We start from the raw sequence: 21,946 nt of genomic DNA, 5'->3' as shown, positions 1-21,946 counted from the left end.
TGAGATGGAGGCTGGGGGATGGAGGCATGAAAATAGAGTTGATGTCTGGGATTCCTTTGGCTTCAGCCTGACCAGAATAACTGCAAGAAGCATCTGAAATTCCTTTTCCACTTGAGCTGCATGCATGTGTGTGTGTGTGTGTGTGTGTGTGTGTGTGTGTGTGTGTGTGTGTGTGTGTGTGTGTGTGTGTGTGTGTGTGTATGTGTCCATTGCTCAAATATTGATCATAGTACATTATCATCATCAATATTTTTACATTTTGGCAAAAAAGAAAAAGAAACAGACAAAACGACAAGAATCTTATTACCAAGAGTAACTGTTTCTTCTTGCTTTTAAACTGGACTTTATAAAGTGCGCCAGCAGACTAGATTTTGTAGGAGGGCCCAGGTGATGTGTGGGATGTGTGTATGTGGAAACCTGGTGAGGGATCGTGTCCTTGGTTAGCTTAGTTTAGCATACAGACTGGACATTATGGGAAACAGCTAGCCTGGCTCTGTCAGAACGTAACAGAAATTTGCCTTCCAGCTCACTTATTAAAACATTTGATCTGGTTTGTTTAAACTTTACAAAAACATAGGTGTGAACCCCCAGAAACTCCTGGACTCTACTCTTCTCATCTGGTGAGAATAAGTGAGTTGCGACCCCATGTTCATCAGAGGAAGCGTGTAGCTGCCTGCACCTTCCCCAGCCCATCAGAGGGTCAGCCACTGCAGGGATTCAGGGGTGTTTGCATCATCTACGATCCTACTGTCAGGACACTACACACACACACAAGCAGAAACAAAAATGCATGCATGTACATAACGTGCTGCTTATGATGCTGAGCAATGATTTTGCATATCCCATGTTTAATGATTGTAGGCGCGTGTAACTTTGCATTTTCGTTAGGTGCGGACAGAGTAACAAACATTCCTGTTTCTGGAGGGCTGTAGAGTTTAAACAAAGGCATGGTGAAAGGCGCAGTTTATGAGATTAAAATTTTAAACACAAGTGTAAAAATCTCTGACACTCTCTATAGACACATCAGACTGTAAGCCAACAAGGTGCAGTGAAAAAATTTAAAACAGTCTCCAAGGGGATGACCCCACGTGACCGTAACAGCTGAGAATTTCACAACAAAGGGAAGAAAGAGGAGGAACTGGGGGAGGAGGATGGAGGGAACAGGGGAGTATCTGAGACAGAAGAACGATGGAGGGGAAGTAAAACCAGATAGACGCGGTTGTTAAAAAAAAAAAGTGTCCTTGTGAGAGTGTGTCATTCTGCTTTTGGGGTAGTGTCTCTGACCATCAGGTCGCCTTGACTCCTGTTGAAGACCAGGAGAGTTCATACAGACAGCCTCTTGAAACGAAAAAAAAACAAATGCAATGGCGCTCCAGATCGACACGTAAGAGCACGTTGATCTGATGCTTCTGTCAGCAGGATGACAGCATTTGTTGGTTATGAGCTCATAATGCTATGCTCAAGGTTTGGTTAAGTTTAAGCACAAAAATAACTTGGTTAGGGTTATGGGAAATTAATAGTTTGGGTTAAAATAAGTTTTAAAAAAAATCTTTATTACTTACTTCATTAAGGTAAGGAGACCTTTGGCATCATGGTTGTAATACTTAACAATCGTTGTCCGGGTTAGAAGAAGTTAACGCTGACTGTTGGAAGTAAAACAGCGGCAAACAGTGATTTTCCATTTTGAAGTCAGACATTTTCATGTCCCATCCATCCACCCTGACCTCCTCCATCTGCTGACTTTGTGGCTCAAAAGAAAAAGTCACCCAGCTTCCTCCTTCTCTCCTGAGGGGCAAGAATCATAATTACTACGGCCTCTAGAGAGCTTTGTCACTTGAGCATAAACAAATATTTTAGGCGCTTACTGAAAAAATGATGCTGTCACTTGAGGACAAGCTAAAAAAAAAAACACAGGTTTTAGGCAAATATGTCGAACTGCAGATTCATGTGACTAAACCTTGTACACACCCACACCAAGGCAGCCGCTGTCATTGTTTTTACAGTTTAATGTTTGAACAAAGCCACAGCAGAGACCAGGAATATACCTGGAAGACTGAGACGCTTGGTGGAGATTTAATTTTTGGAAGGTGGCAAACAAAGCTTCTGTATAATTGATGGTATAGTGTATTAAAACATAAAGGCAATGGCAGCTGCGCAACGTATTTGGCGTTCCAGGTTTGTTCTGTTCATATTTCCAGCTTAAAAAATCTGTGATAGTTTCTTTTGTACTTGATCTATTGATAAAAGGCAGAAAGGGAAGGGTGAACACCTTATGAAATCTAATGAAAGCCACAAACACTATGTTTCCTACTGTACTTCACATGCAGCTCATTAACCGCAGCACGTCCTGATCACACCCATCTTTTTTCCATAAACGACTTACTTCCTCTTTCCTCTTCAGTTGTGGGACTTCTCTTCCCTGCCACGCAAACACACGCACACGCACGCACACACACAAAACCCTTTCTGTTAATCCTTATAGAAAAAGTGTGAGTTAAGTTAAGGCTAGTGTGTGTGTGCGTGTGTGTGTGTATGTGTGTGTGTGTGTGTGTGTGTGTGTGTGGCATTGTTCCCAGTGTGATGACTGCTTTTGCAGTCAAGGCTTAACTTTTGTGCTGAGTAACTCTGTGACCAAAATCTGACCTGAGTCCATTAGTGTGTGTGTGTGTGCGTGTGTGCGTGTGTGCGTGTGTGTGTGTGTGTGTGTGTGTGTGTGTGTGTGTGTGTGTGTGTGTGTGTGTGTGTGTGCGTGCGTGCGTGTGTGTGTGTGTGTGTCTGTAGACCACTTGCTGAATGGACAGAATGTGTCTGACTTCATGATGGGCTATCTGCTCAACTGAACACTGTGTGTGAGTGCGTGTGTGTGTGTGAGATTTGACAAGTGATGTCATTGCTCATTCGCATGTATGTGCACACAAGCACACTAGCACACAGCATTTAGAGTTAATGATATGAGTACAACCCACAGTTTTATTAAGGAGATGCTCAATACTTATTACACATACATCACTTCTAGCCACAGTAATGTCGGTCTATTGGTCAGACCGCCACGTTGGTTCAAACTAAAATATCTCAACAAATGTTAGATTGACTGCCATGAAATTTTGTACAGACATTGATGATCCCCAGCGGAATAAGAAAATAGTTCGACATAGGGATCTACCTTATTTGCTTACTGGTGAAGTCTTAGATGGGAACGCTGATACAAATCTAATATGTGTCCATTAAATATATCGCAAAAAGGTTGAAAACATAGGAACTATTTTTGAGCACTTTCCAACCAACGGAGACTGAAGAAGGCTGTTGCTCCCAAGAAGTAGTTCAACACACAGCTTCCTGGAGACACAATTTAAAAAAACAACATATAATGGACTAAATATTGAGCTGTAGAAATGCTGGTAAGATGATTTTATTTCCTTTGGACAGAGCCAGGCTAACTGTTTCCCCTGTTCCCAGTCTTTTGTGCTTTGTATCATATATGAGGGTGGTATTGATCTTCTGTGTGGAACTTTTGTTTCGTTTTAGTTTCTCTATATTCCATTGTCAACACCAATGTCCTCCCTGCAGTGTTTTCATATGTTTACACCTCACTAATCAGGTTCGGCACTTTTCAAACACAGGTTAGTTCTGGTGGAAAATCTAGTTTCTTTTCAACCACAGTCTTGTTTTCATCAGTTTGGATGTCCATTTATTTATTTTCTTCAGTTCTACAAATATGCAGTACATAGGTTATCTAATATATATGTTCTGCATACACATGGGCATTAACTGCCACTATACGAGTTAAATAAAGTCAGTGAAATATTTAGGGGTTTTTTTAGATTCAATATTACACACTCTCTCTCTCTCTTTTTCTATTCAAAGAGCCAATATGACCTTTTTAGCACTTCCATTAAAGGGTGTGGAGAGGTAGAGGAGGAATACCAGAGAAAGAGGAAGGATATTATAGCTATTTCAAAAACCACTCCTACAAACTACAGCCTCCAGCTGTGCTGTCGCTTTTGTCTGCTTAGACATTCACGTAGCCTCGAGGAGTGAATTACACACCTAATGACGCCCTTATCTTTGCTCTCTGTCTCTCTCTTTCTGTCCTGCACCCCTTGCTCACTCTGTTCATGTCTTTGTACGTGTCTCGCCGTCTGTCCCTATCTCTCTTTTGATGTCTAGTTTAGACGTTCTCTCCCTGCTGTCATAACTGCCTCATCTGTAACTACAATTAAGGACAAGCTCATGCAGCCATGATATATCAGACATGTTTTATGGAAACTTGTCAATGTAATTTGAACTAATATTTACTACCTGTGTTCTTAATTCCATTTCTAATCTTGAACATTATCTCTACCCATGTATCAGTGCCCAGAAACACTGTGCTCTAACAACCTACTACGAATGTGAAAACTTGTTCATGGCTCGTGTGAATACGTTTGCCAGTTAGTGATGGCTGGGCTGACACAAAGAAAATATCACATTACACACTCTTGACAGGGCAAACAGCTCGGGGGGAGAGGGCACTTAACACACACAGACACACACTTACACATTCACACAGGCGATTTAATACGCTATACACAAAGGGAGAGAAATGTTTATGAAGGAACATACTGACAAAGACATTTCAGAAATCTGCTCATGCTTTTATTGGCTCAAGGGATGTTTTAGTCACACACATAATGCACAGATGTTCCTGAACAGACACACACACACACACAAACACACACACACACACACACACACACACACACACACACACACACACACACACACACACACACACACACACAAACACACACACACACACAGGTGCATCTACCACTTCTCTTTGTTCTCTGATTGCAAAGCCAGAAAATTGATACTCTTCCGACCAATCACCATTTTCTAAAATGCCAATAAGCCAATAAAAGAGCTTGTTCACAAAGTTTAAATGTGTTTGAATAGAAACAACTGTGGACTACCAAGACCCACATAAAATGATATGCAATACACACACACACGCACACACACGCACACACACACACAAATAAAATGAATGAAAAAAAGAAAAAGTCAGAAAAGTGGAGAGAGATGCCACAAATTTAACACATTGAAGATGTTGTGTGCATTTCTTTAATTAAAGAATCATTCTTAACCTGTTACCTCATCTAATTAAGTAAAATGTTTACGCAGCAGTAACTCATGCCAACTGTATTGCTGATACTTCCTGAGGATATTACTAGCCTTTGCTCTTTACAGTTAATGTTCTCTGAGATCCCCCTAAATTGCTGAATTCCTCACTTTTCTAAATGTTAGAAATAAAATTTCTAAGATCATTAATATTTCCATGAATTTTAATGACATATTAATGATGTTAAAATGCCAAATAGAGCAGCTTTAAAATGTTATATATTCAGTTCAGCAACTTTAATTTAAATTTCTATAAAACTTGAATGTGTATTATACAACCCCCCTTCTCCCTGATTCTTTCCTTACCCGTGTGTGTATGTGACTGGAACTTTTCCAGGCATGACTGAATCAACAGCACCCCCCAGTGGGAACTCAGTCATCCGGCAGAGATCCAGCTGAAGTGCGATCCGACTTGTTTTCGGAGTCCAACAACCCATAACCAGGTTTGAAGCACACAACGGACAGCCATTACTGTTCTGGCGGTGGGCCTGAACGGCGTTTGTTAATTTCCTGCTATTTTCCCCATGCCAGCCCTTCCCTTAGATGCAGGATGGAATCTGATTACATAACATGCTGATTTATTAAAAGACTGCTCACATTCTCATGGACACAGAGTAAACCGGCACGAAGTCCACAAGCAGCAGCAAAAATCCATAAACTGCGGTGGTAAGTGAAGTCCAACAGCAGCTGTGCACGAAGTTCAAGTTACTAATAAATAATAATCACAACATTCATAAACATACAGTTCATTCATTTGAAAACAATTTTGACTAGATGAAAGGCTTAAATGTCACATATGTTACTCCTGGGCCCACGGTCTGAATTATCTGTCCCAAAGCTAGACATCAGAGGGACACTGACTTTGTGAAGAATCAACAGATGTGTATTCCAGTAAAATATTGATTAAATGTCAGAAGTGACAAGTGAAAATGTGGAATCCAGGAATTGCATTACTCTTTTGAATTGAGTCAGGCTACTGAAGTTACGTAGCTGAAATTACTTTGAGCCACTAAGTTCCCTCACCAACCCCATAATCTATAGTAGCTGTGTAGTGTACCCACTAACAGATCTCATCCACGTTTTTAATTGGATATAAAGTTTAAGACTTGAAACACTCATTTTGATGATAGCAATGTAATTTTTCACACGTGTTCTAGGATTACACTGGACTTGACTTGATGAATATGAGCAGAGCAGCAGAAGCAGTCAGCAGGACGTTTCCAGGGATGGATGAGTGATGCTGAGAGAGTAAAAGAAGAAAAGAGGAGGAAATGTGAACAGAGTGATCAAGTGTAGATCAAATAAAATACTGTATGATAATATTACAGTACATGTCCATGTTGTTTATCCTATGATGCTATTCTTTAAAGAAATTTGATATCATTAGAGTAAATGTTCTTCTTTCAGCCTAATATTCAATTCAGAGTTGTTAAGACATTTACTTGGCGTTGTTGTGGATCCATGTCTGTTCATTTAGAGCAGCACATATTATTATGGTCTGGATTTAAATGTAGATTTTTCATCTTAACATTAATTCTGTGAACTCTACTCCAGCATAGTGTAACAAAAATAGCAAATTCATTCCCCACCTATGTCATCAGACAACTTATGCCTCTTTTTGTGTGGCAGTAGTGAAAATGAGTCATTGTCAAAAGTGTTGTGGTTTCAGAATGATGGAGACAGAGAACAGTTAAATTCAAAATATGATACAGGCTTGGGATGATTTTTTTTTCCTGGGCAACTATCATGTTTTTCCCACATGATGTACAAATGGATTGATACAGTAAACAGTGCATGTAGCTGCCATGAATGGGGGGAAAAATTCCCTGGGGGAGCATGTCCCCTGAATACAGACCTAAGTTTGGGCTAAGCCCCCGTATGTTTACAATGTCTGGCTCCGCCCCTGTTTCAGCTTGTTTTACAACAGACATTGGTAACTAGCAGTGTAAAGTTTCATCATGTATCTGCGAGGATTTTTAGGTGGAAAGCCCCTTAGAAAAGATGAAAGATATGGTGGATACAGCCCCACAGACTCGAACAGCAGCAGGGATTACTCTGTTCAATCCATATATAACAACGCCTTTAAAGCTGTATTCCCATGCCATTGTCCAAGTCGTGCTTACAATGTGTCAGTGAGCATTGTGTGAGCAGGACTCAGTCTTTTTAAATATACATGAATTGACCCGATTGTCATAACATGCCCTTTTCCTAAAAAATATTAAAAGAAAATAAAAGTAAGGTCAGTCCGTTCTCTGTTTGTTTTGTTTTTTTTTCGTATTTATGAATAGCTTATTTGAATATTTCTATAGTCTATATCATGGGTTCGTTTCGTGTATACTTTGATATACTTGGAAAATTTCAGAAGCGGACTGAAAAGACTAGAATTAACTGAATAAAGCACCAAAAACCAGTTTAGTTCGGCTGAATCATAAATGTAATGAATCGTATGAGCCTGACGTGTTTACTCTTTAATACATGTTATGTCACACAGTCCAATGTCTCAAACAGCTGCGTTGTTGCCAGAGAAGGAGGTTTACAAACGACGCCACTGAAGTTTGCTGTTGTGCGTATCCGGAACCATTAACGAGGGAAGACTTTCATTGACGGACGCTTGTGTGAAGATGTCGGACGTACCAGATAATGCTCCTGAACGTAAGATTTTAAAAGTTAAATTTATGTGGATTGTATCTACAAGACCATAGACCTATTGGTTCGCGATTTGGCGTTTTGTAATAATGTCTCACTGGTTGTGGTGTGTTTTAAACTAACGTCTGTTTTACTGTTGACAAGACTACACTTAAAATATTCCTGTTATTTTCCAGGGTTTTTACATCCAGGCAGGTTCATCAGTTATAATATCGCCACCTGGACGTGCAGGACATTTTAGTCAGAGCGAATAACAAATTGCTTCGTCAATTGTGAAGTTCAGTGACGCAGTTATTAAAATGTTAGTTAGATAGTTAGATTAAATTAGATAAACATCAGCGGATTAATGCCAAAACAGAAATTTGTCTGGACAAGATCTAGTAAATACAGACGGTCAGTTAAACAGTATTGAATGAGTTTGTAATGATGCGCCACAGTGCTGCCTGAAATTGTGCTGATTCACTGTGACACAGTTTTCAGGCTCCAGAAGCACAATGAAAAAGGACCACCTGGTGTTTCTCGATAGAATACCACTTTTAATCATATTAATCTGCAGTATGGAATTGTATTATAAAAGCAGCTTCCCCTTTTAATTGGCTTTGTTAAAATTATCATATTCCTCTCTAATCTGAAGCTGTGGGATATATGCACAGGGTGAAATATCCAAACCCGAAACCTCATGATTTTGATGGCCACACCAGTCCATCAAATGGAAATATTCCAGATGTTTTCTGCGAGATTTTTTACACATTTCCTCAAGATTCTGTTTGGCGCGTTTAGTGTGTTTGGAAACTAAAATATATCCTCTAGAATCGAAAAGAAAGTCATGTGAGTTTTTCTACACAGCTGGATTTTGAAATGACATGCCAGTTTCCAGTTGGGTTAATGAGGTTAAAGAAAAGAAGCTCAACTGTAGAATTGGGTTTTAGCCACCTGAACCAGGCCCAGAACATACTTTGGGTTCAGATCGTTTTAAGATGCTCTGATATAACCATCACAATAATAACTGGATTCCTATTAATCCTTTCAGATTGTCCAGGTACAACAAGTGAGCAAGCAGGAAAGTCATCATCATGTCAGGGCTGCCCCAACCAGAAGATGTGTGCTTCTGGAGCCACCAAGGCCCCTGACCCTGGTAAGGTTGTTAACACACCTTGATATTGTGGTAATTTGATATATACATTGGGGTTAGACAGTTCAACAAATATACGTGGGATTAGTGGTGGACTTAAATTTGAATTTAGTGACTCATGGTGAAGCTGATTCAAACTCAAGAGGAAAAGTGAGGAGTCTTGTTCTGCTGCTTCACACATCTCCATCTTTCAACTCCTCCCCCTGCCTCTTATCTCAGCTATAGCAGAGATAGGAGTGAAGTTGTCAACAGTCGCACACAAGATCCTTGTGTTATCTGGAAAAGGAGGAGTTGGGAAGAGCACATTCAGTGCCCATCTGGCCCACGCCCTGGCAAGTGACAGCACAAAGGAGGTAATGTTTTGGTTTGCATTTTACATCTCTCTCAAGCTTCTCTCTGTGCTGCCTGTGCTTTAGTAGCTACTGGCTCAGTGACAGAATGGCCACTTGGGCTTGTGTAGTTTAATAAAGTTAAAACAACAAAAAACAAAGGTTGGATGGTGGGTCCAGGTGAGCCGTGCTGGGGGCATAGCTGAGGGTGGTGACAGTTTCGTTGTGACATCACAAAGTTACAGAAGTCCCAATGGCTCTTTTTAAGGCAGTTTGTGAATATGAGCGGTGTGGATTTCTCTGTGGATTGAGCGCTTTGATACTTTCACAGTATTTATATAGAACCTAGACCTGCTTTGTAATCAAAAAAGACATGGAAATCTCACTGTCTACTTTAAGATGAGTTTAAAACTGTGTTGTTTGGAACAAAGTCATGTGATCTATTTACCTCCTGCTGTGCCTTGTTTACACTGTCTGAGGTTTAGTCTAAACTCAGTCGCCTTGTCCTGCAGAAATCATCAAAGTGCCACTAGAGGTCACTGTTGATATGGTTCAAGGGCATCAAGTTAATCATAAGGGAAGATTTCAAACCACATTATTAATTCATTATTAGTTTCTAAAAAGTTCAAAAGTCACCGTGTAGGGGTGTCGTGTAGCATAGTGGTCTAAGCAGGCACCCCATGTGTAGAGGCTACAGTCCACGCTGCAGTTGGCCCCGGTTCGAGTCCCGCATCAGATGGCCTTTGCTGCAAGTCATTCCCCCTCTCTCTGCCTCCCCATTTCCTGTCTCTCTCTACTGCACTATCAATAAAGGCATAAAAAGCCCAAAAAAATATACTTAAAAAAAAAAAAGTCACCATGTATAAACTTATTAATGCAAAACTTTTAAAAGTGTGTCACTACTTATATTGTGTAATTACATTTAAAAGATGCCACATCTGCATCAAGAAAGAGGGTTATTGTCTATTTGACAAACTGAAGGGGTCAATTCAGAGCAGCCACACACTGTATGAGCGAATGTCCTGCAAGGACAATAATGTAGGCAGGTAAAGTTTGAATTGTTAAGTCACCTGAGGAGAAAAATATTATATATAGAAGATAATGTATTTAACAGATTGAATTGCAATAGAGTCATTATTGTAGAAGCAATGTTTCCAGTAACAGGGTTTAAATTTGTTTTTGATAAAAATGTGTCTTTGTGATAATAAAATGTGGTACAACAAGTTATAGTTTAGCTAAACTGCAGCTAAGCTAATCAGTGAAACGCCAAGAGCACCATTCAGTTCACTGTTTAACTTAAGATAACTCGGTGTGTATTGTGTACACAGTTACTGTAAACCATAGACCTTGACTAGTTTTAGGATGGAAGGTCAAACCAGTTCAGATTTAGCTGTGTTAATATGAATAGGAAAAAAACCTGTGTTACTCCTGTATTTTTCTTTCCCACCCCGCTGTGCTGATGTTTACCGCATTCCTTCACACTGTGGAATGTGTCACTACTTATCAGTAGAAGCGAACCCTTCACAGTGTGTCTTGTTAAAACTACTTGTGTGCATAACCATGTTCAGCTGTATAAAAAGCTGCTCTAGTACAAAGACAATGGATAAAACCTTGTCAGTCCTCCTCCTCTCTGATGTCTTCTTTGTAGCCTTTAAGACATTTCAAGAGGTCAGCGTCCTCACCCTCAATGCTTGTTGCAGACAGTTGTTCAGAAGTACAAAACTGAGCCTGAGTCTGTCACAGACTCCACTACACTAGAGACTAAAGGGGGTTTGTTTTTCTGCTCTCTGCTCTTCTGTTTCTAGGTTGCCCTGCTGGATGTAGATATCTGTGGTCCATCCATTCCAAGGATCATGGGCTTGGAGGGAGAGCAAGTAAGCTGTGGCTTAGTTTATGGGAAAATGAATAATAGTACAGGTACAACACATAATAATTAGTAAATATCACAAATCTGTGCAAAGGACGGTGTCCATGTTCTTCATTTTACATAAAGTATACGTGGTAAACTTTTTTCCAACCACATATTGTATTAATTCTTTGTGTGCATATCTTGTTTTATTTTTTTGTGTAATCAAGCTTTAACGTTGGACTACACGTGCCTAATCTGTTGTTTGTGCGCAGGTTCACCAGAGTGGCTCAGGCTGGTCTCCTGTGGTGAGTCACTTCAAACTATGCTGCTGGAATTTTTAATGTTTCATTCTTCAAAGAAATTATTGTTGCCTATATCATAAATTTGTGTTTGTGTGTGTGTGTGTGTGTGTGTGTGTGTGCGTTGCAGTATGTGGATGACAACCTGGCAGTCATGTCTATTGGTTTCCTGCTGAGCAGCCCTGATGATGCTGTGATCTGGAGAGGACCCAAGAAGAATGGTGTGTGTGTGTGTGTGTATGTGTGTGTGTGCGTGTGTGTGTGTGTGTGTGTGTGTGTGTGTGTGTGTGTGTGTGTGTGTGTGTGTGTGTGTGTGTGTGTGAGAAAATTTGTTTTACTTTTTCCATGTCATGCCAGGATAATTTGTGTGGTGTTCGTCTCCAATCAGGGATGATTAAGCAGTTTTTGAGAGATGTGGACTGGGGGGAGCTGGATTACCTGATTGTGGACACGCCCCCTGGCACCTCTGACGAGCACCTCTCTATAGTCCAGTATCTAAGCTCCACCCACGTTGATGGAGCTGTCATCATTACCACACCACAGGTACACACATGCACAAGCATACAACCTATAACAGTTACTGCAGTAACTAACATTAGGCCTCATTCACCAACCACTCTTAAGAAGAAACCCACTTTTTTACAAAGATTCTGACATTCACAAATGTTTTCTGATTTGGGATTTGTTCTTAGGTAAGAACAGAATCTACGCACACTTAAGAGTACTCTTAAGCACATTTGAGTACTGACATTTTTGAGCAAAATAAGTGGTTATTGCGTTTTCTTCTGTTCTACAGTTATATATTATATTATTTAAAATACAATAATATTTTTGTCATTTATAATATTTTTTTTTAAATAACCTTTGTTATTTTATAAAGCATTATGGTCTTTTAAAATAAATGAACATTACATTAACACTTAACCGCTCGTTTGCGGCTCACCTCCTGCAGCAGTTCCTCCACTTCAGAACTACTAAAGTTCATTTTGCATTTTGATTCCGGTGCTCCATCTTTAGATTTTCATTTTGGCATTTTTTGGCATTTTGACGTCTGTCTGTGCCTGCACAATTCTGCAGTTTAAGAACATGAACCTGATCTACAGGTGCATCTCAATAAATTAGAATATCATGGAAAAGTTCATTTATTTCAGTAATTCAATTCAAAAAGTGAAACTCATATATTATATAGATTCATGACACACAGAGTGAAATATTTCAAGCCTTTATTTCTTTTAATTTTGATGATTATGGCTTACAGCTAATGAAAACCCAAAATTCAGTATCTCAGAAAATTAGAATATTACATAAGACCAATAAAAAAAAAGGGATTTTTAATACAGAAATGTTGTCCGACTGAAAGTATGTTTATGTATATGCACTTAATACTTGGTGGGGGCTCCTTTTGCAGGAATTACTGCATCAATGCAGCGTGGCATGGAGGCAATCAGCCTGTGGCACTGCTGAGGTGTTATGGAAGCCCAGGTTTCTTTGATAGAGGCCTTCAGCTTGTCTGCATTGTTGGGTCTGGTGTCTCTCATCTTCCTCTTGACAATACCCCATAGATTCTCTATGGGGTTCAGGTCAGGCGAGTTTGCTGGCCAATCAAGCACAGTAATACCATGGTCATTAAAACCAGGTATTGGTACTTTTGGCAGTGTGGGCAGGTGCCAAGTCCTGCTGGAAAATGAAATCAGCATCTCCATAAAGCTTGTCAGCAGAAGAAAGCATGAAGTGCTCTAAAATTTCCTGGTAGACGGCTGTGCTGACTTTGGACTTGATAAAACACAGTGGACCAACACCAGCAGATGACATGGCTCCCCAAATCATCACTGACTGGAAACTTCACACTGGACTTCAAGCAACTTGGATTCTGTGCCTCTCCATTCTTCCTCCAGACTCTGGGACCTTGATTTCCAGATGAAATGCAAAATTTACTTTCATCTGAAAAGAGGACTTTGGACCACTGAGCAACAATCCAGTCCTTTTTCTCCTTAGCCCAGGTAAGACGCTTCTGACGTTGTCTCTGGTTCAGGAGCGGCTTGGCAGGCCCATGTCCTGGATACGTCTGTGCGCGGTGGCTCTTGATGCACTGACTCCAGCCTCAGTCCACTCCTTGTGAATCTCCCCCAAATTCTTGAATGGCCTTTGCTTCACAAGGCTGTGGTTATCCCTGTTGCTTGTGCACCTTTTTCTACCACACTTTTTCCTTCCACTCAACTTTCTATGAATATGCTACAGCACTCTGTGAACAGCCAGCTTCTTAAGCAATGACCTTTTGTGGCTTACCCTTCTTGGTGACTGTCTCCTGGACAACTGTCAAGTCAGCAGTCTTCCCCATGATTGTGTAGCCTACTGAACCAGACTGAGAGACCATTTAAAGGCTCAGGAAACCTTCTCAAGGGTTTTTTCTGTTAATTAGCTGATTAGACTGTGACACCGTGAGTCTACAATATTGAACTTTTTCACAATATTCAAATTTTCTGATATACTGAATTTTGGGTTTTCATTAGCTGTAAGCCATAATCATCAAAATTAAAAGAAATAAAGGCTTGAAATATTTCACTCTGTGTGTCATGAATCTATATAATATATGAGTTTCACTTTTTGAATTGAATTACTGAAATAAATGAACTTTTCCATGATATTCTAATTTATTGAGATGCACCTGTGGAGTTTTCTTAAGAACAACTTAAGAAAGTTCTTAAGAAAATACTTAAGGCGATATTGGTGAATGAGGCCCATTAACTGCATTTACAGCAACCGTAAAGGGGAATTCTGCCATAAGTCTACTTTCAATACTACTTGTACTGATGTCTGATGTGATGTCTTACAGAATGAATTGCAACCACCTGGATTTGTTCGTTTAGCTGGTGGTTTTTATGTTAATCTACAGAGTAATAGTGATAGTGACACTAAAAACCACAACGAGATTATTAGACAACAATGAGATCTGATAATGAGATCTGATGGTGCAGTTAAACACGGGAATCACGCTGTATACTCAAAATGCAACATTGCTACAGCTGCATTATATTTTGGCATCTCTGTTAAACATTAGGTTTTGTTATAATGTCTCTAGTAATCAAAAGCAAAGACCTTATGTCTAGAATTCACATCAGAATATATTAGCAATCATAAAAGAAGAAAACCAAAAAGAGAGGGGGTGACTGTATAATGGAAGACCATGATAGAGTGTAGTAGTTTGTCACAACTGGAAAACCCCTCACTCCCCATACTCCTGTATGTGTCACCAGTCGTCTCTCCACCTACATTTTTAACCCACAGCTAAATGCAGTAAGTAGCCAACCATTGCTGGGGGCTAGTGGAAAATAATTCTGAGAAGATTGAGAGAAAGTGGCACAGCTTTCAAAATGACGTATTTTGTTGGTCATTGAAGTGAAATGAAGTAAATTTAATCTCTGCAGCAAACAGACATTGAAAAAAACTGTTACTTTCTCCAGTAAAATCCAACTGTATTTGTGGCATGTGCAAAAGTTTGGACAGTTTGCTACTTTTAAATCATCAGAACTTGAGGAACTCATTTAGCCTTAATTGTCTTGTTACAACTTGTTTGCTGATGACATTTCCAGAGTTGATAAATTCTCTGACTCTAAAAAAAAACCTATGCCCAACTGAGGATCTGAAAATGAAGCTAACTGACTCCTACAAAGAATGAGCGGTCATTAAAAAAACAACCATAGCACTTCCAGTTTGAAATGGCTACTGTCTGAAGCGGCGTTATGAAATGACAGTTAAGGGGAACTGTATAGGCCAGACAAGATCTGAAAGATCAGGAACACTTACAGAAAATAAGACTGCACATCTGCTGTGCAGAAAGGCAAAACAAAACCCCTGTATGACTGTAACATATCTGTAGGAAACGCCAGGGATGGGGTTTTAAGTTTGATGAGGGTTGAAGATTGCTGAGGGACATTTTTCTTATGTTAGCATAAGGCTGCAACATGACAAAATGTGAAAACTTTGATGATCCCTGTGACTTTTTTGATAGTGCTTTTATTTCACACAATGTTTTTACCAAATGGCAACCAACAGAGGATGCTATTTTATCATAAACTCATAAAAGTTTAAGCTCCACTGTCCACACTAACTGCCATGGCACAATATAAAGTTGTTTAATAGTTAAGTACAAAACACAAAATTGTAGCAACACCCAACATGAAATACAGAACAGTTAAGCAGAAAAATAATAAACCCTGTGGATTCTCAGGTGTCCTCTCCTAAAGTATACATTATATACTATCAAAGCTATAGGTTGTATATGGATGGTATGTATTCATTTTACAGACACACATATAAACCCAACACAATACTTTGAGGCTTTAGTTGCTGACTGCACATTATTTCACACCTGCTTTGATAAGGTATTGTGATTTGAATGATGTTTGTTTGTTTGTATGACAAGGACAGACTAACGTTGGTGTGTGGACTAAATTGGCTACAGACCTTTCAACACACAAATACACACATATACACATTGATCATGTTATAAATATAGACATACACACTGAATTAACCCATGTAATCTCCAATTCTAAGACAGTACTCAGTGGTCCTCTGAGCTAATACTGACTAAAATATGAAATGTGCACCGCAGCCATACTGAAGGTTCTTCTGCAGTTTATGCACGGTATCAAGCAGTAGCTAACGTTAGCAGTTTGCCATTATCATTGTAGCTATAAAGAAGTCTTAAGTGTGTCAGCATGCCAACAGCCCTGTGTGCTCAGGGTAACGGCTAACTGTGCTTAACCTACAGTGTTTTGGAGCAGACTTTGCACTAAAGACTTGTTTAAGTTGTTTGTCCTCTTCATTCTAAGAAAACATGACACTTAAATGAAGTCAGGACTTATGAGGTCAGACAGCAATTGAATCATTTCCTCATTCCATCAGCTCTCGCTTAACCAAAAGTAACCACCTGGGGTGGGAATTACCCAAGGAAAGAAGCCAGTTGCCTAACTCTTGATATCAAAGAGCATTTTTTTCACACTCAGACATGCCAACACATTTATACATGAGAGCTAAACACACAGTTTTTCTCAAGGGAACACTGATAGCAGATGTAGGTGAAGGGAAAACAATATTAACGGATCCTTTCTCTTTCGCTCTTCTCACTCCGTTTCCTCCCCATTTCTCTTCTCTCTTCTCTCCTGTCTGCCTTCTACCTCACCCTTGTGTCTTGCATTGCCTTTCTTTTTCTGTCTCGCTATCCGTTTCCTCTGTCTGGTTCTCTCTCTCTAGGAGGTATCGTTGCAGGATGTGCGAAAGGAGATTAGATTTTGTCAGAAGGTCAAGCTGCCAATCATCGGAGTGGTGGAGAACATGAGCGGTTTCGTCTGTCCAAAATGCAAGGTCACTGACAGATACACATGCGCGTAACACTCAGACACACTTGTATACAAACACAATCAAACTGGATGAAAAGCATGGAAATGTACAGTACATGAACTGGGGAAGCATCTGGGTAAATCATGCATTAAAAAAAATCTAAATATTTTTATTACATAATGACTCTCTGCATCATCCCTCATTAAAGGACACTATTTTTAAAGTACTTAAAGGGCCACTCCCCCCATTTTGCACATGGACATCAGTTTATTTCTTATGAGGTGTACTGCTCAGTCTGTGAAAACAGTTGTATGAATAACCCTGATGATGTCATAGCGATGTCATTAGGGTCGTCTTGGATTGGTTTTATTTGCTTAAAAGACAGTAAGAAAGAAAGAGAGCCCGAGTTTCGCAGTTGGGATGTTTAGATTGACAGATGTCAGTATTTACCAGACAAGTAAGATCTAACAAAAGACACTACAGAGTTGCATTATGGGAAATGTGTTCTAGTAGCTTGACTTATACTAGGGACTTAAAGTCAGGATATCTTGGCCTCCAATGCCTTGATTTTGACCATTCTTTTTTTTTCATCTGTCCCATAATAAGCCGCTTGAGCAGAGAAAGAAACGTTTAAGTATCAAACCACTCCAGATTCAGAGCCAATACTATATTGAAAACACTGTTGAAGGTGATGTTTCTCACAGTTACACACAAGTCAGACTCAGTTTTACTCTTTGCACACTCAAACCACCATTGTGATTTCATTTGTTATTAACATTAAATGATGAAACAGACTACAAAGAAAAACAAAATAGACTGTAAGAGAGAGAAACTATATAGATTTGATAGCACTCCATTTTTTGTTTCATATAAATTCCGTCTCTGATGTCTGTAAAATCTTTGTAGTTCCACTGAGCTTGAAGGCTGCAATCAGCTTGAATTCATGGTGATTATGACAGTGACCTCACAATGAAAATGTGAACATCTAATCTAAACATTTAAATATTTTCCATTCCTGGACTCGACATGTAAACAAGCAGCACCTGGATCCAAGGTAATTTAGGCCCCCTGAAAACAATCTGAAAATGCAACCAACAACTTTGGTTTTTCTTTGTCCTCTCTTTTGCAGAACACATCACAAATCTTCCCTCCCACCAGCGGAGGCGCTGAGCGAATGTGTGCGGATCTGAATCTGCCTCTGTTAGGAAAGATACCTCTAGACCCTCGGATCGCACGTAGCTGCGACGAGGGCAGATCTTTCCTCAACGTAGTACCTGACTCTCCTGCTGCTAAAGTGTACCAGAGCATTGTGCAGAGTGAGCGTTTACAAAGAATCCATACACAACACACACATACGCAAACATGTCCCGTGCCCATTTGTCCACCTCTTTCATCATATTGTGAATTTCGATAGATTCCTGAGTAAGGGACATTTGACGCGCAACGATATATTTTGACTTCCATCGAAGTCCCTCATTGTTTTTGATGACTAGATGGTTTACTTGTTGGTCCAATTCCTGATTAAACGTAATGAAAGGGGAAGTGATCTCTTTACAAATGGGAACCAGTCTCGTAAAGGGGAAGAAAGGTTTATATCGAAATTAAATAACTGTGCTGCATGAGATTAAAGTTGAAGCATCAAATTTGTTTTTTTTTTAGTAGTGGATGAGTCACCCAGGGCTTTTGCCTTGTGCATGCAGACACAAAGATCATAAAAAACAGAAGTATAGTTATCTGTTTGGAAATCTTCAAAAGTTCATCAAAACTACCATTTTCTTTAACACTAGCTCTTCTCCTCTGTCCTCCGCCAGGTATCCAGGACTACTGTTCCAACCGTGTGACAGAGGAGCAGAGCACTAACTGAAGACCCTCTGATGGCGGCCATACTGAACCACAGCACTAGATAGATATGAATATGATATGGTAGATATGAAACACGCATAGGAAAGCCCATAACATCAGTATTGCTACGTTTATTAAAGCTACAACATAATTGTAATTCATGACAGGCAGCGACGTTGGTTTTAGTTTGGTGAGGTGGCCAAAATAAGCACTTCGGTCCATTCTTCATTTTCGATTCTTGCATTACAAGTTGTTCCTACTGAAGATGTAAATCTGTGAAAACAGGTTACAAATATAGAATTTAAATTTCAAGGTGGAATAAATGATTTTCCTAAAACAGCTGGGCACTGTAGTTGTTACTAAACATAACTCTTAACAGGAGAAAGTAGTATATTTGTTGGGGAGTCTTTTCAGCTGCGGATTAATACACATTTCCTCAAGTGAGTATTTACAGCAGCAGAATAGTGTTTATGGGATTGACTCAAAATAACCTACAGTGCCCACGTTAATGGGTAATAGTAAAGGAACATGTCACCCAGTTTAACGGTGTTGCTTCTTGATGTGTTGTTAATAGCAAACAGCAAAATAGAAAACAAAGCTCTATGGCACAGAGGGAGAAGATATATTAACCCTGGGTTACACGGAGAGTGATTAATCGTGGAATCAATTCATTGTCTGTTTTTGTCTTTTTATGGGATTCATTGACAATAAGAGAAATATAGAATATCACCAGACTTATCTTTATGTAAGTTAAAGTGCAGGCGGGGGACCAGTGCAGTGTCAGAGGCTCAATTTGGCACAATCATACATATAAACTATGTCAGTTCCATTGTAAGGTGATACTGCCAAATACTGTCACTACTGTTAATACATGGTATTTGGGGAAGTTAAAGCTTTGATCATGTACTAGTTCAAGCAGTGGAGACGTTTAACCATTTCGCACAAGGATGTTTTTCGGCTATCAATCCGCTGGCCCTCATTGACCCTGGTTGCAGTGAATCAGTAGTAAGCAGGAAGAGAGTCAAATGTGGCACCAATAACTGGGGATTGAACCCATGTAGGTTAACCACTGAGCACACATTTGATTTTGCTCTGTCGTTGATTGTAATCATTCCACCTTTCAAATCAGCAGAGTTTTATAGAGAGATGTTAACCTTCCATCTAAAGTTAAGTTTACATCACATTTACGTCACGATTTGAGCAACTCTTCCTCATATAGAATAAATACACCAGCAACAACATAACTTGTAAAGTTGTATTCCCTGTTTTGAATTACTGTTGTCTATGATTCGATTGATTTTATGTTAAAAAATGATTTGGACAGATGTTTATGTGACATACGTCACGTACGTAATAAAATACCAAACATGAAATGGCCTATCATGATTTTTCTATTCATTTTACTAAACCCTCACTGTAGGTTTGTTTTTGTTTTGTTTATCTGCTAAGTCTAAGATCTGGGTAAACTTTAATGTTAAAACTCACAGTTTCATATGTATTGATGATGATTGCCTGTGTGCGTGTGCGTGTGCGTGTGCGTGTGCGTGTGTGTGTGTGTGTGTGTGTGTGTGTGTACACACGCGTGTGCACTTACTCATGTTGTGGGGACATAAATCTGTTTGCATAATCAAATTGTGAGGATTTAATTTTAGAGTAAGGGTTGAGGACAAGAATTTCCTGCTTGTCTAAAGGAACTGAATATAAGTCGGTATAATGTCCCCTGAAATGATGGAAATCAACCCTGTGCATGTGTTTGTCCTCGTGTACTTGCTGTACATGGTAGTTCCTTCAGGCTTCACAAAAAAACACATGTGAAACTGCATCTGCATCCTGCTAACAGACAAAACAACAGCAGCATCAACCACACAGACAAGTGTTTTTCACACATCAGACTGTAGGTCCCTTGAAGCCTTTTATTTTGAGCTATAAAAGTAAGAATTAGATTTTAAAGAATGAAAGAGTAAAAAATGATAGTGTCCATAATAAATACAGAGAGGGGACAAAGGAAAAGCCTGGATAAATGAGTGGAGAAACACAATGAAAGCAGGTGCTTCCACACACGAACACCGCATGGTACAATGAAGCAGTTAACATCCAGTCGTGCCCTCGGCAGGTATAAAAATTCTGAGCAGGAGCTTCAGTCACAAAGATACTCAGCTGGACAGCCAGTGTTTGAATAGTGACTAAAGTGACATTTAGATCTATGGGAAAGACGTCAGTAAACGGGGTCCGAAGTTATAGTCGACCCTACATTTGAAGGAAAAACAGAAGAGCAACTCTTCCTCGGGTGATCAGCCTATGTCAGCAAGAACAGTCCCATCAGTCTCATAAAGAGGGCTATTATAGTAGGGTTGCAATGGAGACGAAAACACTTTTTCAGACTTCAGTGGCACTGCTCTACAGAGATGTAGAAAAATGTGATACGGTCAGATGAGTCATTCTTCCCCATATTTTAGAAAAGCGGGCGTGTGCATACGTGGCCCACACCAAGAGAACGGTACGGGCCTGAATGCTTGGACCCTACACTGAGGCTTACTTCTATAAAGACGTTGTGCCTAAAAGATTCGATGCACGAGAAACCTCATACTGAGGCTACAAAATACGTTTCTTCTCTATTCATCTTTCCTTACATGGTTTCTCCTCCATCGATACCCGTCATTAACAGATAATCTCTACTCATTTTAAGGTGCAGGACGTGTGGCAAGAGCCGTGGTACAAATCAAAAGCAAACCAAAAATGGTGATACTGGTTATAGCAGGACGGCATGCACCATGTCACCAAACCAGTTCTAACGCCTAAAATACATAACAGGTGACACATGTTTGCGCATTTGTATTTTAGACAAAGCCTATAACGACACTTTGTAAGTCGTGAACAATTGTGGTGTAAACAACAAAGTGTGGGAAAATGTTCGGTCCGACTCAGATAGAATAGGGGAGTATTAATGAATGTGTTTCCTCCCTCATATTCTGTTACACAAAGAAAAAGTTGCTACATCAGTGAAACAGAGAGTCTTCGTGTGTATGTGTGTGTGTGATATTGAACTCAACAATGTGTGTATGTCTTTTGTCTATTAAAATGATCAAAAGTTAGGTGCCATTAGACAAAATGAATGCACACCAATAGTGCCACATAAAGAGCTGGAGTGATTTTTTAAGTTGGGATGTGTGGTGACGAAAATGTGAAACTGAAAGCCTGTCTCCCATTTCCCCTTTTCCTTGTGTGGGCATTTAAACTCACTTCTTAATAACAATGATATCACTACCCCCCCCCCCCAGAAAATAAAAGTCTCTCCCACATTCATTCACACACACACACACACACACACAAAAAAGGCCTCCCCTTC

At 39.7% G+C, this 21,946-nt stretch overlaps 1 protein-coding gene across 1 annotated transcript; it reads left to right on the top strand.

Annotated features, from left to right (window-relative positions):
* The first annotated feature begins 7,704 nt into the window (after positions 1 to 7,704).
* On the top strand, positions 7,705 to 19,973 carry nubp1 (nucleotide binding protein 1). The gene is made up of 10 exons (XM_022756924.1): positions 7,705 to 7,812; positions 8,837 to 8,941; positions 9,158 to 9,291; positions 11,073 to 11,141; positions 11,389 to 11,421; positions 11,546 to 11,636; positions 11,804 to 11,958; positions 16,672 to 16,782; positions 17,888 to 18,074; positions 18,570 to 19,973. Exons 1-10 carry the CDS (start codon positions 7,782 to 7,784, stop codon positions 18,620 to 18,622), a joined length of 969 nt encoding a protein of 322 aa, XP_022612645.1. The 5' UTR covers positions 7,705 to 7,781; the 3' UTR covers positions 18,623 to 19,973.
* Positions 19,974 to 21,946: the final 1,973 nt, after the last annotated feature.

Source organism: Seriola dumerili, unplaced genomic scaffold (assembly GCF_002260705.1).
Source record: "Seriola dumerili isolate Sdu_G_001 unplaced genomic scaffold, Sdu_1.0 BDQW01000260.1, whole genome shotgun sequence".
Taxonomy (NCBI): Eukaryota; Metazoa; Chordata; class Actinopteri; order Carangiformes; family Carangidae; genus Seriola; species Seriola dumerili.
Note: the sequence above shows the minus strand (reverse complement) of the source record. Positions and strands in the feature narration are given on the sequence as shown.

Bases quoted from the DNA above. Each gene is read 5' to 3' on its own strand.
- nubp1 (XM_022756924.1), top strand. From the start codon at position 7,782: ATGTCGGACGTACCAGATAATGCTCCTGAAC. The intron at 7,813-8,836 runs GTAAGATTTTAA...TAATCCTTTCAG, and splicing joins ACCAGATAATGCTCCTGAAC to ATTGTCCAGGTACAACAAGT. The intron at 11,637-11,803 runs GTGTGTGTGTGT...GTCTCCAATCAG, and splicing joins GAGAGGACCCAAGAAGAATG to GGATGATTAAGCAGTTTTTG.